The sequence below is a fragment of the Protopterus annectens genome, chromosome 10.part0 (genome assembly GCF_019279795.1).
Source record: "Protopterus annectens isolate FY-2018-M chromosome 10.part0, PAN1.0, whole genome shotgun sequence".
NCBI lineage: Eukaryota > Metazoa > Chordata > Ceratodontiformes > Protopteridae > Protopterus > Protopterus annectens.
The window spans coordinates 1,749,084,295-1,749,103,113 of NC_056744.1; the positions used below are offsets into that span (position 1 = coordinate 1,749,084,295).

Here is an 18,819-nt window from a genome sequence, read left to right on the forward strand (position 1 = left end):
TGTGAAATAATGCCGGTAAATAAATTGGGTGGCTGCAGCGGTGCAGCAGGTAGCATTGCCACCTCACAGCAAGAGGTTCTCCGGTCCGATTTTTGGCTGGGGTGCCTTCTGTGTGGAGTCTACATGTCCTCCCTGCAGTCACGAGTTTAGTCTGGGTGCCCCCATTTCCTCCCACATTCCAAAGACATGCTGCTGGTCAATTGGACACTCTAAATGTGCTCTAGGTGTGACTGTGTGCATGTATGTGCCTCCTATGGAAGGTTGGGTGCCAGGGACGCAACCTGACACAGTAAAACTCCACTGCCAATCATTCTTCAGACCATTGTTCCACTGTGCAACCCCTAATGAGAAAAGCTGAAAGAAGATAAATGCCAATCATAAAACTGTGGTATTGATTAAGACATATTTTTATCAGCATTTGCAGTCTTGTAAGAGGCTGTGGTCTGAAGATGAAGTAGCTTTTTTCAAATATTTGATGGAATATTCTTTAAAAAATATTAATGTAGATACTGTGCTGGTAAGGTGGCATTTAATCTTTCTGGCTAATGTCTGATAGACTTGTGAAGGGGATATGTCATGTAAATAGTTAGGCATTTAAGGAGTTTACTTCCTGAAAGAATGCCTTTATTTGTGCATTACTGAATCAGTTGCTTGACTACATTTATCATGTAAAGCCTGCCCCTTTGAACTGTTGAAATTGGGCTAGATGACCTGAAGATGAAACTACACAATAAAGGGTAAGTTAAAATCTGTTTCTGGCATGAGGTTGAAGAGTAAGTATTCCAAGAAACCATTTAGATTTGTGAAAACTACAGTACATGACTGCTTACACTTTAGAAATGTACCAATTATAAAGATGTAATGGCAGGATAACTCTGTCTTGTACAAGGTTAAAACTCTGAACTTTACTAAAAAAAACATCACAAGAGAAAGTAGGTTGCAAGAAATGTACATTTTATCCAAAATGAAGTAGCCAGGTAACATCTGATACAAGAAAAGACCAGTTTCTCAAGCAAACTGCTAGACTCTTCAGAAAATCTAACTAAAGATCCCTACATTCCTATTTAAACAGGGGAGGTAGTAGCAGTTGCATGACAAAACTTGCTGTCACGTGAACTCCAAAACACCTTGTGAAAAAACTCATGAAAAGCAACACGAAATATGAATCTATATAAAAATAGTTGTGCAAGTCACTCATCTGTAAACATCAGACAGAATATAGCAGCTGATATATGCCAGCAAATAAACAGTAATATAGTTCAATAAAACTAAGTATACACTGATGAAAGCAAACAAAAGTAAAAAAAAAAAATCAAATAAGCTATTACTGATATCTAGTGGTCATTTGTCTAAACAAACTGCCTTAAATATATTATTAAATATACATGGTTCAGAATGAATCCTTTAAATACGGAGAAAAAATCATTTGCAATATACTTTATATATCAATTGTTGCTGAGAGACAGAATATAACACCAAACATATGCCAGCAAATAAAGAGCAGTATGATTCAATCAAACTGTGCATGCACTGATAGAATGTTTTATGACTGAGTCTACACATGATATCCAATGCTCAGTTATATAATAACACTTCTTCAAATGTACCAATGCATGCAAATAGTTCAAAATCAGTCCTTTAAATCTGTGGAATAATTGCACCTCTCTTAATCATCCAAAGACATTCTAATATGTCAAGTGTTGATGCAATATTTGTGTATTCATTTTAAAATTATTACACCTATCAATGCCAGTGAAAGTGAAAATTGCTATTGGGATTTGAGGTTTCAGAGTACCAACAATTATTTCATCCTGTGATGAGGTGGATCTCCCAGGTATAAATACTGGATGAGTGTACCATACAACCTTGTAGTGCAAGTCTGAAGTCAAAAGGGCCAGGGATACAGTATAGGACATCAGAAGAACATGCAAGGAAGTCACTGTGGCTACCCCTGTGGTGTTACTGGTACAATGATGGCATTTACTATGTCTTCTATAGGAATGGGCAGGTGTTGCATGTGGTACAGTTATGACAGAGTGGGCTGGAAATGAACTGAAGAACCCTGAGTAGGCTATCAGTGGAGTGAGTAGTTGGTCAAGTCCCAGCCATGCTTATGGCATGAGCATCCACAGCCTGAAATGGATGCAACATTGAAGCTGGAAGAGCATCTAACACATCAAGGTGATCAACAATGGTCAGATACAGAGGCAATCATGGACATTGTGGACAATACCCATCTTGGGATCAGTGTGTGCCAACTGCATTAACCTGCTATGCACTTCTGCAGTGCACAATTGACCTCTAGGATGACCACAGAGATTGGTTCTCCACTGCCATATTTATGCACTATTGGATGTCAAGTCAGCAGCTACAAACATAAACAGGCATGTCTTTTGCACATGGCTATATGTATTGGCACTCTGTCTCCAACACTGAATGTTCCACAGTGTTTGGAATGGCTGAATGTTTTCCTGAAGCCACAAACTGCACTGAGCAGCTCTGACATGCTCTTAATATCTACCATCTGTGTCTGTATCACAGATCCACATATCTCTGATAGTTGTCAAGGGTAACACTCGGGTCAGTGAATGCTCTTCAATGAAAGTACTGATGGCCACCTATATACCTAATCACAAAGACTTGTGTGCAAACGTTTGAAGCAGTGATGCTCACTAATGCTAGCTCTTGTGGTGCTAACTGTATATCAGGCGTGGAGCTGAGATGGTCAGAAAGACCAAGGCTAAACACAGGTGAGGACAGAGGTTCATCCTGGACCTCCATATTATCCTTAGCTGTGAGAGAGGGGAGTGTGGCTTCCACTGCTGTCCTCAGATTGTACTACAGCACTAGGCTATAATTAACATCTAGTTGCTTGTTGTCATCAAGCATGTGCCAAACTGTTATGCTGGCTCCATTCCCAGCGGAACCTGTGAATGCACATAGATAACATACCAGTTTTAAAGCTAGTATATATGTATGACTCTCATCACTTTACAGTGTACAAAGTCCAACATGAAAATAATACACATAGCTTAAGGGAACATGCATACCATTTGGTGCAAGCTGCTTTCCTTGTATCCCTTATACTTCTGTGTGACAGAAATGCAGATTTTTATATTACAGAAAAGTATATGGAAGTACCATGCAATCTCCTGCAGGAATGGCATGAACCACCACTAACCTGGGTTATCACTTACAGACAATCAAGCAGTTGCATTTTGTTATACATATTGACATTACTGCATACTTGAAGCCCTTGGGTGATGTAAATTTAGATAAGCATGTCTGAATAAACTAAGCAGAAGTCCTAGGCAATGCTCTACAGGAATAGTATGTGCCACTACTCATGCCAGGCATCACCTACAGCCACACAGGAGGTTGACAGTAGCAAATCTCCCATGTCAAATGCACTTCCAGACATGAGGGTTGTCTTACTGTCAGCACTGAGGGATAAAAGGAATTCCCAAGTGTTCATTAGCTGTCATGGTACTTTGGGCCAACCCTACTGTTCAGCCTGCCCCTGGCGTCTTCCTGAGCCTTAGTCTTGGCATGTAGAATCATATCCTGCAATGCACCTGTACCATCTTCCTATTATAACCACCAATTGTAATTATGTTCTGCACCAGTCCCTGCCTTACCTAGTCTCAGAAGGCCTTTTCTTCAGAACCTGGCGTGTCTGGCTGTATGGTGGAGAAGATCACCATATGTAAGGTAACCTCGGGAGCTACAGTTTTTACCAGTTCTGACTCTTGGGGTTTTGATATTTCATGTTTCGTAGTAGTAACAATGCAGTGATCATCCTTAGTTTATATTATTATTATTATTATTATTATTATTAGACATACGGTGGTGGTGCTGTGGTAGCATTGTCGCCTCACAGTTAGACGTTGCCCGTTCGATTCTCAGAGCGTATTCTGTGTGGCGACATGCGTGAACGGGCGTTCCTTTGTTGAAGGTTGTGCGTTAGGCCCAGCAAGCCAGCACGTAAAACTCTACTGCCAATCATTAGCAGACCGGAGTTCCGTTGTGGCGACCCCTAACCAGGAAAAAAATGAAAGACACAAACAATTATTAGACATTTTAAGGTGTGCAGACTTGCAGTTGTTTATATCAAGCAAGGATTGCATGATATGAAACTTATTTAGAGGTATGTATTCCCCCACAATAACATTTTCACTATTTTGTTTTTGCCCCCAAAATGCTTTTTATGCTGACCATTACTTACATAATCAATGATCTTCATAACCCATAACTAATTAAATCATTTAAATAACACTGTTACTCCTGGAATCAGACAGATTTGAAGAGAAAATATTTGTATGTATTAACTGTTTTTTCTAATCTAACTTTTATAGACCTGAAAGAAAAAAAGAATGGGAGATTTTAAGGGAGAATCTTTCTAGATAAGAATATTCTTGGGTCTTTTCACATAATATTTTCAGAGCTGTTTTTGTTTAAAATTTATCTTAATATTTTAAGTGGTACATAATTTATATCCTAAGAAAGCCCTCAGCCATCTATCTTCTTATAATACAAATGTTGAAACATTAATGTCATGTTGCAAATAACTTATATTTCTTGTTTGTTTGTTTTTTTTTAATTTATTTTGCTGGTTACCATAATATACATCAAGTTTTAGCTTGTTTTGTAAATCTTTATCACTTTTATTCCATATTCAGCAACATAAGATGCTTAAAGGATATCTAAAAAATAGTTGGATAGAGTTAAAACTAAACTGCTGATTATCACATTATTTTGAAGATTGTTATTTATTCTTTAAGTGGATAATTATCACATTAATTTGAAGATTTTTATTTATTCATTAAGTGGGTAAGAGAAATGGTTCAGAGAGACACTGTTCAACCTTGAAGCAATTGCTAAAATTTAAAACTTGCTGTACACACTGAATTTTTTGTTCTTAGCTTTCATTCTTTATTTTGTGTTTCTAGACATTTGAACAATCAATAACATTAGATAAACTGTCATCTCTGAAAAGAATCAACTTTGGATTTACTGCTGATGAAATAAAAAAATATTCACAAGGCATAGATGTAGATACATTAGCAAGCATCTCGCAATACCCAGAGTGGTCCACTAAACAAGTAAGTATGCAGACTTTACGTATTGTACCTTATAATAATGATGTCACCGAATTCATCCAACTTGTTTTTCTGATGTAATTTAAGATGGCATATACTGCTGAAGGATGAAAAAATTATTGTACTCTAGTCACTGTCTGTATCATTAACATTGTTCTTTGAATGTAAAATTAATAATGCGGGCAGTGTAGGAATCAAAGTGGTTGATGGTCATAGAGATGGTTGGTAAAAAAACAATTAAAGGGAAGAAATGCCTAAATTAGCAAATTCATACCTCTCAACTGTACAGATTTTCACAGAATGTCCAGATTTTTGCCTCATATTTTTAGTTTGTTCCTCATAAAATATGTGATTTTCTGGCAAATCAACGGATGATTTGAGAACAGAAGTTACTAAACAATGATGTGCATGTGTTTCAGACTTCATATCCTCTAGAAAAATGCACAGTAAAATACATTCTGTTATTATAGCAACATTCTAAGTTTGTAAGAGCAGTATTTAAAATCTGTACGTATTTTTGGACCTTTGTCCCCGTATTCGGTAAGGCTTTGTCCAGATTTTTTGTGCTAAGCGCTTGAAAGGTGTAAATAGAATCTCTTGCAAAAATTTGAGAAACCCATCAACCTTCTGTATAATAATGTGAATCTAACAAATCATTTGAGAGAGTAATAGAAAACAGAAAGCATTTAAATAATAACCTAATCTAAGAAAGATGGTAGCAGAATCTCAGAACTGGTATAGATTTCTACAGAGTGCAATGCTGGCAGGATTGATGTTGACCAGCAGCAGCTCCCCAAGATATGGGCAGATCATAAACCAATACCTGCAGCACAGATCTTAGTAGTAGAAGTAGTAGCAGGAAAACACAGTTTCCGAAATGTAAATGCAATATGATGGTTAATAACACTATACAAGAAAGGGTTCCCTTCAGAAGCTCGAAATACTGAAATCTCGAATTTCAGTATTTCGAGTCTCAAGAAGCTGAATCCACAGAACAGCGAAAGTTCAGAAGCGTGAAATTCAAAACCTCGAATACCGGACGTTTTGAATTTCGCACTTCTGAACTTCCACTGTGGTCATGTATTCAGATAAGTGTGTGTGTGTGTGTGTGTGTGTGTGTGTGTGTGTGTGTGTGTGTGTGTGTGTGTGTGTGTGTGTGTGTTAAGGGGTTTGGGTAGGGGCTGTGGTGTGTGTCAATGTGTTGCTGTGATGTGTGTGTGTGCAAGGAGACTGTAGCTTGTGTGGTAGTGTTTTGTGTGTGTTTGCATGTAGTGCAACCTCGGAGTGAAAATATTTAAGTAGGGGGGTGTTAGGGGGCTTGCCCCCCCTCGCTTTCATGTAGTAGATAGATTGTGTGTATTTGTGTGGAAAATATGTGTGTGTGTGTGTGTGTGTGTGTGTGTGTGTGTGTGTGTGTGTGTGTAGTAGTAGTAGTAGTAGTAGTAGTAGTACTGCAAAATTCAAAACCTCCAGTATTTGGGGTTTTGAATTTCGCGGTTTTCAGTTTTCGTTGTTCTGTGGATTTGGCTTCTTGAGGCTCGAGATACTGACATTCGAGATTTCAGTATTTCAAGCTTCTGAAGTGAATCCACAAGAACACATTACTATGAAGAGCATTACAATAGTATTATTTAGGAGTAGCACATATACGGTTATTCCCTACCACTGCTGTTGTATGGAGTTATAGTTAGACAAGAAAGAAGTGTAAAGACAATGTTGCATGGCAGAAAAGATAAAGTAACACTTATGGGAGAAGTGGGGAAAGTAGATTTTACTTATTTATCCTTTGTTGACCAGGATAGTCATACTAAGGTAGTAGTCTCTCTTCAGGGCAGACTGAGGTGGTATTTCCACTCGAAGAGGGCATTTGGCCAGAGCATCAGGGAACTTCTCCTAATCGTCATTGTTGAGAGTGGGACCCATTTTGGTGGACCACTTCTTATGTCCATGTGCAAAGGCATCCCACAGAAACAAGAATCAGACAGAGAGAGAAGGAGATAATGCAGTGGTGAAACAAATGAAGGAAAAGGCAAATATCGAGACTGAAGAATGTGTACACGATTCTGAGGAAATTTTCAAAGAAACCAACTTAATGGAGATGAGTCAGCAAATGATCGATATATAGTTGGAACCCTCCAGTTGGGAGGGTCGCAGGATGATTTGCTTAAAGAAATGGTGGCTCAGAGTGAGCCAAAAAGTGAAGAAGATGTTATCGGGGGGGAACAATATAGAGAAAATACAAAAGGAGGGTGCAGAGACAATCCTGAAAAATATTGTTGAGATGGGAAAGAAAACATATGCAGAGAAAGTAAAAGAAGGCAAAAGTGGAGTAGCAGAAAAGAAAGCAGAAGTAAATGAAAAAAATAAAGTACATGGTAAGGATTCGAAGTAAATAAGACAAGCAAATGGACAGGTATGAAGTGTGCGACAATTTAATAGCTCCTTTGGGTGTAAAAGCACATGAGATGAGAGCATTTATTTTTATTAACAAAAACACAATTTGTGATATTATATGTTTTTTCAATGGAATATTTTCTTGGAACCCATTAAAAAAAGAAAGACTGTAACCCATGGAATATTTATATGATGAAAGCATTTAACAAGTACACCAAAAAGAAAATTCATGTCCAATTTCAAACAGATGTAGAAAGCAGACTTTGAAAGGACATTTGAAAGCTTTATGTAATGCAATACTGGGCAATGCAAAAGATTATGACAAAAGGGGTTTATAGACTGGCAGTTGGGATTGTAAAATTGTGTTAAATATAGAAAGAGTAAAAAGTTATGCACATATCAAGCATGAAAAATGTGTGTGGGAGGGAAGGGGCATTGTAAAATACTGGGGGCAACCCAAAACATGTTTTTTGATGCAAAAAAATGTCAACTGAAATGTTATAAATATAACAAGACTGGGCATTTATGGATGCATTCCAAAAATGAAAGTAAGAAAAAGAAGAAATAGAAGAAAGTAAACAAAGAGAAGAAATTTTAGAAGTAGTGGAAATAAAAGAAAAAGTTGTAAAGAAGACCTAGATGAAGATTCTGAAATGAGCGATGAAGACATAAATTGGGAGGTAGTAAAAGAGAAAAAAAAGAATTATGTTGCTAAAAGTATAAAAGACAGAACAAAAATGTGAAGGGATAAGTACAAAAGAATAAAGAAAGAAATGAAATGGATGAAAAAGAATATCTACAGCAATGATTGGGACATTAAATGATGGTTAAGGTGTTCGATTCACAGAGACAAAGTGCCGTATTTGATTCTCAGTTTGGGGAAAGGGAACTGGCTAGGCTTAGACTGGCCTGTTAAGAAAGCTAGCCTAGTAATTATCTATGAAACCATGAATTTAAAGGAAAATGAAAAATGTAAAGCGTTTTCTGTAAATGAGAAGAGTATTAAGACTAGAGTAAGAAGAATAGGAATTTTGGAGTGGTATAACACGTGATATTGATGTAATTATATTACAAGACACAAGATTTTTAACAAATGAAGAAAAATTACTAACAGAGAAGCTATGGGGAGAAGAGATAATATGGAATTTGAGTTCATAGGTTCATAGGTGTGTACCAGGCTAATGACCCTGGAGCCTTTACAAGCCTAGCCCATAGAAGTGCCCTGGCATTGTGCCGCCTGACGTTAATTCTCAGTGCAGCTATCAAGTAGAGCCACTGGATTTATCCCCAGGGTGAACATTCTGTTTCCCATCCACTCATCAAGATTTATGTTGAAGTGGGCCAGTGAGGTACTCTGCTTGACATATATGAGAAGTCTATTCCAGAGCATGGGCAGTCTCTGGATTATGAACCTGTCCCTCCAGCATGTTCTGTTGATTGTGGTAATGAGGCTGAGGTCTCTGGAGTGTGTGGTGGTGAGGGATTGGGATTTCATTAGATGTAGCATTTCTAACAGAGCTGGGTCAGACATGTAAGTCAAGCAGAGATCACCTCTTAGTGGATGATATAAGACAGAGAATAGCTGGAATTTATTGAGTCTGTTCATGTAGGTCATATGTTTAAGACCTAGGATCCTCTTTGTGAGATACTTTTGTGGCCTCTCTAGCTGTTGCAGGTGTCTAGTGAGGTACATGCCAAATGGGGCATTATACTCTATGATTGGTCTAATGAGGGAAGAGTAGAGAGATATGATGACTGACCACTTTTTTTCCTGGATGCAAAACCCTTGGTAATGAGATGTGCCACACAGAAGGACTTTCTGACCACAGTGGCAATGTGGTGGTTGAAGGAGAGGATGTGATCTACTTGTGTCCCTAAATCTCTTATAATGCCTTCAGTGTTCAGTGGACTCCCATCGATATGGTAATTAGTGGGAACTGAGTTTTTCCCAAAGGGGATGACGATACATTGTTTGGCATTAAGCTTAAGGTCATGATTTTGACACCAATCATTGGTCTCAGTGAGGCCTTTCTGTAGGATGTCTGCATCACTTGGGGAGGTAATAATGGCTCCCAGTTTGCAGTCATCTGTGAACGTGGTCAGCCAAAGTCCTTCTGTGTTGGCCTGGACTTCTGAGAAGTAGATCTCAAACAGGAGAGGACCCAGGACCGATCCCTGTGGGACTCCACTCTTGACTGGTCTGCAGTCTGACTTGGAGTCCACTACATTCACACTGTGGGCTCCATCTATGAGCCAATTTGCAACCCACCTAATGATATAGGGGTCGATGCCTAGTTTGGTGAGTTTATCAATAATTCCTGAGTGAATAATGGTATCGAAGGTCCTGGCCAGGTTAAGGTAGGCTGAATGAATTGCCTTACCTTCATCCACAGCTCTGGTGACTGACTCAAAGAAGTCAACCAGGTTGAGCAGGCATGATCTACCTTTCACAAAACCAAATTGCTTGGGATCCAGAATTTGCAGATTCCCAATATCCTTTTTAATTAGGTCCATGATGATGCGCTCCATAGCCTTACACATCAGACTTATCAGGCTAATGGAGCGATAATTTCCAGGGTGTGTAGTCACTCCTCTTTTATGGAGAGGGATGACTGTAGCAGTGCACCACTCATTATGTCAAAGTTGGAGGTGAGGCTGTAAGTGAACAGAGCACACAGATGTGGTGCCAGTTCACTTTGTAATTTATGTAGAACACAGCCAGGGATATTGTTGGGTCCCATGGAAACAGTATTCTTGGCCTTGGACAATGCAGCTTTAACCTGCTGCAGTAATGTTGGGTGCCTGGCATTCTTCTGCTATTGAGATTGGTCTTTTAGGGCGGGAGAGAAGGGTAAAGTTGCCACTGAATCTGTCAGATGTTGGCAATATCTGTTGGATCAGTACAGGAAGTACCACTGTGCAGTAACTCAGAGCAAATCTGTGTATTGCTGTGGATATTCTTGATATAACTATAGAAGGCTTTGTGGCTGTTTTTAGTGTCTGCCACAATTTGTCCTTCTTAGCTGGTTTTGGAGGTTTTGATGAGGGCTCTCAACCTTTTGTTGAGACTAATAAGGGAATTTTTCCAGTGTTCGGACATCACCTTTTTCTGCAAAAGTTTCTTCCTTCTGTTGTAGAGTTTATTAATGGCAAGGGACCAGCAGATTGGCTTCCTTTTTTTGGAGGAGAGCATCTTGGTTCTGTTGGGTTGGCTAGTTCCATGCATTTATGTATGTGTTTGTAGAGTGCATTGGTGTATGATTCAGCAGTCATGCATTTATTTTCCATTGGCATGGGTGCAGTGAATTTAGCTACCTCTGTTTTTAGGAGTCTAAGGTCAGATTTGGAGAAGATTTTCATGGTAGTTACCTTTGGAAAGGGTGTAAGTGAGATATGGATTTCCTTGGTGATTAGTTTGTGGTCAGATCTAACCAGGGAGGACTTGACTATTGGTGTATCGCAACAGTTACCCATGTTAGTAATAACCGGGTCAAGTATGTTGCTTCCTTTAGTGGGGTTAGGAATGAGCTGGTCCTGGGCATTGGAATTGATGAGTTCCTGGAAGTGTTGGGTCAGTGCCCAGAGTAATGAGAGATGTTCTGAAATACCCATATTCTGTAGTAATACAGTAAATATATTAGATGCAACTTTACCAAAAATGGGAAGATTAACCATTGTAGATTTAAAATGGAAAAATGGAAAAAACTAGTATACAAATTATAACATTATATGCTCATACTAATTGTAAAGAATGGGGACAGCTTCTTTCATCAGATTTCAGACTATGTAGTGATAAGTATGAATACTGTAATAACAGATGACTTTAATTGTGATGTAAGAATCAAACATAAAAATAAAGTAAATGATATAAGAAAAATGTTAGACATTATAAGGTGTTATAAGTTAAAATTTAGGGACAAAAATTCATAGACTTACAAAAGGGGTATATATAGAACTGAAATAGATTTTTTTACAGAAGTTTAAGTTACAGGAAAAGGGGATGTAGTTGAAACAGGTTTTTGAGATCATCTTGAAATATGGTTAGAGACAAACCTATACAATAAATATGTAAAAATAAGTAAAGGAATAAAAAGGATAGATGAGAAAGTGTGGAATGAAGAAGGAAAGACATTAATAATATAGTTATGGAAAGATCATATTACTATGAGAACATTTTATAAAAAATTAGTCTGAGTGGTGAATGATATTTGAGGAAACATATTTAAAAATGTTTTTACAGTGGCAATATGATGTGATAAAATTAGAGAAAGAAAAATATAAAAGAACATATAATGATGCATTGGAAGATTTAGAACATAATGATAAAAATATTTTGACAAAGAAGAAGAATTATATGAAAAAAGTCAAGAAAAATGCAATTGTTATATAATCAAAGATATTTTTACAAGGAAAAAGAGAAGTATTGAGTTACTTAAGCAGATTAGTAAAGGAATATGGTAGTGTAATTATAGAAATAAAAAATGTAAAAGAAAAAATCGAAAGAACTCAGGAAAAAGATTTTGAATAGTGTAATATAATAGGTTCAAAAATGTTTAAAGAAAAAAGAAGGTAGTGAAAATATGAAAAGTAAAAAAGTTAACAGAAAAAGAAAATAAAGTGTTGGGAAAGGAGATTTCTTTAAATGAGCTGGATAAATTATTAGGACAAGTAAATATATTTTTAGCTGCAGAACCAGATGAAATATGGTATACAATATATAAAAATTTAAGGGATTGTAAAACATTTTTAAAGATTTTTAATGAATGGTTAATTATATGTTTTATGTATAAAGAAGTATGTAGTGAAAGACTTACATTCATATGGAAGAATGAAGATAGAAGACAATTAAAAAATGGAGACCAGTAGTATTGGATAATAACAATTATAAGATCTTTATGAAAATAATATAAAATTTTTGGAACTAAAATGGAAAATATTATGGAAGATAGCATATACAGTGTGATGACCGTGCCCTGGCCCAGCAATCAAGGAGCCTCAATCCTCACCACTAACACCAGGGAGGTTGTCTCATAGAAGAGGAAAGGATAACTAATACACACAGTAAAGTACAATTTCCCTTAAGTGCACACAGAGATCACAATCAGTCTGGGGCTTGTTGCTCCTTTGCTCACCAGGTCCCCAATAAGACTCCCCACTGGCACAGATATGGGATCCAGGTCTCAACCTAACTGAGCAAGCTAAAACCTCCAGTATCCTCTCAGTCCAACCAGTGCTTTGTGTCCTTGCCAAGTAGCTGACACAACACACACACACTTTGAGATAAGTATTTATACTACTTCACAGACACTCCTGGGAAAGGCTAACACAGATGTTCCAGCTGTGCCCCTTTACCTAGACTATACAGTAGAAATTACTGCCACCACCCAGTTAATAATATCAGCTGCTAAAAGGTCCTTAAAAGGGTGTCCAGTTATTACTGTGCAATATTATTATCCAATGGTAATATGACTAACACTCAAGGCTTACTTTAGAGGGGCCTATATCAATAACCTCTATATAAATATGTAATGCATTCTGGAGCTTATCTCTACACAAACCAGCCACAGGTAGAAGGTTTTAAAAATATTTAATAATAAATAATTAAAACACAAGACAAAACTACTACACCACAGAGATATCTAAGAGTTCACAGATCACATAGAAACTTAAAATAACACAGTAGGACAGGTCTGATTTCAAAGAAAAATACCGAATTAATCTTTACTAGCTTTAACTATTCCTACAAGAAATCACAGTGCTAGAAACTTACATGTGAGCACAAGCAGACTGCTGGTAAGTTAGATATCCAAGATCAAAATGCTCCCAGTCTCTTCTGAGAAATAGTATTTAAACATTACCAATAAACATGTCTCTGGGTCCTCCCCAGATTACATCATTTTTGACACTTAGGTTTTCCCAGTATTCATATTGCATCATCTTGACACCTGCTCTGAGTTCCCAGGCTAATAGAAACTCCATTTACATTATTTAGCAAGCTAACACTTGCACAGGAGAATACAACATTAAAAGGCATTTCACATATACACTCTAGCAATTAGTCCTTAGTTAACACAATAGACAGAATTTCTTCAGCCAGCCTGACCGGAACCAACTTTAAAGATCAAAGAATGTCATAAAATCATTTCAATTTCAAAAGACACATTTTAAAGGCTTGACTTAGTTTTTCTTTACAGCAAGGGGGCAATGTTGTAACAATCTTAAAGTTCACATTTTACAGTGTTTTTCTTTCATTTAAAACACACGCCTGTATTTTACATTTATTTATACAAATGATAGAATTATGTATTAAATTCTATTTGACTAGGCTGGCAGCCTTCACTTGTCTCTCCCCAATCATCACATACAGTATAAAGGGTAAGGGTTGTCAAGAATTATTAATGATAGAGAAATTGAGGATGAGATTGTGAAGAGAAAAGACAAAGCAACAATCAAGATAGGAGAACTTAATAAGACATTTTCCACAGCTGGACATGAACTTTTATGGGTAATAATGAAAGAATATAAGTGAGAAAGTTGAAAAATTATGCAAGTCAGTGTATACTAATAATAAAGCAAAAATACTTGTAAATGGCTGGTTAAGCCAAGAGGCACATATAAAGAGTGGTATAAGACATGGATGTCCAGTGAGTTGTCAACACTTTGCATTAGTTATGAATGTCATAGTAGTGAAATAAATTGCAAAATGAAAGAGGCTGGGTATATAACAACTGAAGGGGTTAAGAATTCCAGTTATGTTAACATATGTAGATGATTTTAAAAAGAATAAAATGGATAAAATAAGTAATGCTTTGCACAAATGAGTGTCTAGAGATGACATGGATAGCTTTAAATAAAGAGAAAAGTAAAGATATAAGTGATGTAGTAAAGATCAATGGTATATATTTTACAATGAAAGACATTTTTGTGTGAAGTATAAAATGTGGAAAATGCAAGTAGAATTCAATGAGAAAAAACAATAGAAGAAATAAAACAAACCCATCTTTTCTGGAGAACATATAAATTATCATTCAGAAAAAGACCTATTTGATAAAGTCAGTACTGATGGGGAAAATAGCACACTTAGCAAGTGTACTTATGTTGTCAACAGTATTTGAAAAGGAATTATTGCAGATATTTATTTTTATTTAAATGGGGTTCTAGATCGAACCCAGTAAAAATAGGAGGTTTTCATGTAAATAAAGAAGGGGGTGGTTTAGGGTTAATTAATCCAGTGGTATGTTCTGCTTTATAAAATTTGTACAAAGTGTTAAAGTGTATAAATGAAAAAGATGAGTGATTTGTAGCAAAACTGTATAAATACAAGTATGATAAATTCAGGGGTATGCTAAAAAATAGTAAAAGAGGAAAAAAGCATATAAATGAGGAAATAAAATATTACCAAGAAAAATATTTTTGTGGAAAATAAAAGCTGAGGATATAGAAAAAGAAATATGGAATAGAATGTAACGATAAAACATTACTACATACAACCATGGGAAACTAACAGATGAAAGAATAAAGCTATAAAAATAAGAAGCAAATAATCTAATCAGTAGGTACAATGCCAAGAATGTTTGTAGAGACTGGTCATAGATAAATTGCCAGTAAATGAAACTATGCCATATAAGAAGAAAAGGGGCAGAATATGTTTACATTGTCAAGAAAAAGACACTACAGAACATGTATTTTTAAAATATAAATGAATAAAAAATTATATGAAAATCTAAGAAAATTATTTTTTGAAGATATAAAAAGTGGATAAAATAAACAGGGTTATGATTAAATATGTATATTATAAGAACAGAAGTAAAGAATATGTTAAAAGAATAGATAAAAAGTCATTTTATGTTATATGGTTTCTATGGAATGAAAAACTAAATTAAATTATATTTACTAGTAAATGGATTTTAGTAACAATAGTAAGTAAAATCATATGGTGATCATGGAAAAAGCAGTGGGTGTCTAACAGGGATGAAAATTTAGTATGACTGTATAAACAGATATGTGTGTGTGTGTGTGTGTGTGTGTGTGTGTGTGTATGTATGTGTATTTATATATATTAATATACCTGTGTGTGTGTGTGTGTGTGTGTGTGTGTATATATATATATATATATATATATATATATATATATATATATATGTATGCACATGTACATATTTGTAAATATTTCTAAATATATATTTTATAAATAATATTTTTGTATATAAATAAAAGAACCTACTCTTTTCCATGTGATCTCTTACACTCATCCAAGCTACCACAAATTCAAGCATATGAGACCTTGGTTTAATGTCTCATCCTAAGGATGACCCATTCAGGAGTAAAGTGCCCCACTTATGCTGCACTGTATTGTCAGCAATTTATCCACTTGGCTTGGGAATAGAACCAACAGCCATCTGACAAAAGGTGAGTGCACTGCCTGTAGTGCCATTGACACTGTTCTGGGGAACTTAAAGAAGTATATAACCACATAGAAAATAATCCAATCATTTAATAGGCACACATCTTTTGAGCAAAATAGTTGTTTTTCACTGTGAATATAAAACAAAAACAGCCATACACTCTTAAATATATAACTTAATCACAGTACTTATTCAGTCAATATATATTTAAAGATACACAGCCCACACATATTAAAATCCATAAAATATCACAAACTGAAACATAAAACATTAACAACTCATATCTTACTATGTTTCAATTTATATATTTTCTTAATTCCCCATTTTTCCATCCATCTATTCATCTACAAAGACAAAAAGAACTTCTATAACAACACCTCAACCACTCACCTACCCAACCCAAAGAAGTTCTGGCATGCAGTCATCCATATTCTTCCCCCTGGCAATCCGTCCTCCCCTCAACCTTGCCCCAATAACTCACCTTAGAAGCAGTTACCAACTTCAGTTCCTATTTCATAGACACTATTAGCAAAATAGCTAACCAAAACAACTCCTACCCAAATCCCGGACTCCCCTTCAACCCTCCTACACCTAACGACCCCTCTCTCTAACCTTTTCTTTCAAAACTGTATCCACTAACTACATCATAATCTTGCTACTAAAGCTCAAACCGTGCTCCCCCTCCACTGATGTCCTACCCCCTCTCTTTCTCCAAAAAGCTGCTAGCTCACTTGCCCTCCCCATCCCCATTCTCATTAACCATTCCATTACAGAATCTAGAGAACCTGCAGCCTGGAAACAATTCTACACTTTACCCATCCACAAGGGAGGAAACTCTTCTGAACTTTGTAACTTCAGGCCAATTGCTATCCTATCCCCTCTTTCCAAAATCCTGGAGAAATGCATTTACAGGCAAATCTTTCACCTCCTTCTTCAAGAAAACCTACTTACCCCTACTCAACACAGCCTTTGACCTAAACGTAGTACTTTCACTGCCCTCATTTCTTTCATTAACACTATACCTCAAGCTAAAGACCAAAACAGACGGGTCTCATGCCTATTTATTGATCTGTCTAAGGCTTTTGACACCATTTCCCACTCTCTTCTTTTAAATAAACTCACTGAACTTAACCTATCCACCTCTACCATTTCCTGGTTCTCTAGTTACCTCAGTGACCATCTACAATCTGTTAAATGGCTTTCTGCAACCTCTCTTGCTCTTCCTGTAAAAACGAGTGCTCCCCAAAGATCCATCCTTGGCCCATTTGTGTTTAATATCTTTACAAATCTTTTATCTACCTCCTACCCACAGTAATCTCTCATCCAGTATGCGGACGACACTACAGTTATCACTATAGCAGACTCCCTTGATGACTTAAATGCTATGATTCAGAATTCAGTCTTAGCTATAATTAACTGACTTTCAAATAACCAGTTAATACTAAACCAAAAAAAGACCAAACTCCTTCTTTTATCCCAAAATCTATGACTCATCATAAATCCTCCTCAGTCTCATCCTCCAATAACATACCTACCACTGAGGAATCTCATATCAAACTACCTGCACACCCTCAACAACATTAATAGAATCCACCTAAATGTCAGGCTCCTTTACAGGAACAAAAACTTCTTATCCAATAATGCCAAAATTGCCCTATCCCAAGCCTACCTACTCCCCAGCCTCCTCTATGGATCACAAATCCTCACCAACCTTCAAACCACTCTCCTAACAAAATTGGAATGTACCTATAACAAAGTAGTTAAATTTGCCTGTGATCAATCCTACCACTCACATCACCATCACTGTTTAGCTCTTAAAACGTTAAACTGGGTAGTGCTTCCTCATCAACTACTTCTCTCCCATCCTCAGATAGTTCACTCCATACTGTATCTGCCCTCCTTCTGTCCCAGCATTACCTCTCTGGTTTCCTTCCCTTATAGTCCCTCCAAAGATCAGAAGAAAACTTTCTTTCCATCTACAAACCCAAAACTAAAATAGGATAAAACCTTTACAGCTACTCCCTAGCCTTATCATGGAATAAGCTCCCACTGGATATTCACAATGTAAATCACCAACATCAATTCAAAATTGCTACTAAAAGCTTTCTGAACAATTCATGGATCTGTCTATGTAATCACCCTCCTTGAATATATCACTTGAATAACCTACCACTACCCCCTACCACTTTTCATTTTCTCCCATTTTATACTCTAAACTGTACATAGACCTAAGCTTATTTAATCTAGATATTTACTCATCTGAAATGACTGCTAATCATCTAAACAGTGATTATACTTGTGACCTGCTGCTATAACCAAGTGTACTCTGAATGATGATGATATGTAATTATTCTGTGTGATTTTAACAAATACTTGTTACTACTTTTTTCTCATTTATAGTATTATTGTGTAACTAGTCTTGCTATTGTGTATTGTCATACTTAATTGTGGAGCTTTTCTCCCCAGGCCTCCTCTGAAAAAGGGCTCTTGCTCAGTTGGACAAACCTGGTCAACAAATGTCAAATAAATACAATTTTCATTTTTGTGGCAGCAGCATTTGGGCTTTTTGCTCAAATTTTGTATATTTATTGTTATGGGGAACTGATAGGTCTGAGGGGGTAGAAATAGGTGACACTGAAGAAATAAGGGAGAACATTAGTTACTGATGTTATTTATGAAACATATTTCTATGAGAAGCTCATTTGTATGGTTATTTTAAGCAGCATCATTTAGAAAATGTTTAAAGCTGCTGAGAATTTTTGTTGAAAAAATGGTGGATATGGACTTGAGGGCTGGGTAAAGTGTAAAGCAGATTGACTTGATGGAAAAAATAATTAGAAAATCAGAATTAATATTTATTGAATACCCTAAATATATTGATTTTAACAGACAAAACAGTTCCTGCTTTGATCAGATATTTA

The 18,819-nt window shown here is 36.4% G+C and overlaps 1 protein-coding gene across 2 annotated transcripts in view; it reads left to right on the forward strand.

Moving 5' to 3' along the window:
• The window catches only part of LOC122813973 (otoancorin-like), a 656,691-nt gene that overhangs the window by 451,499 nt on the left and 186,373 nt on the right, over positions 1-18,819 (forward strand). For both annotated transcript variants that reach the window (XM_044086530.1, XM_044086531.1), the window contains exon 20: positions 4,950-5,102. In XM_044086530.1, coding sequence (XP_043942465.1) covers positions 4,950-5,102 — 153 coding nt within the window. The remainder of the gene's footprint in view (positions 1-4,949; positions 5,103-18,819) is intronic.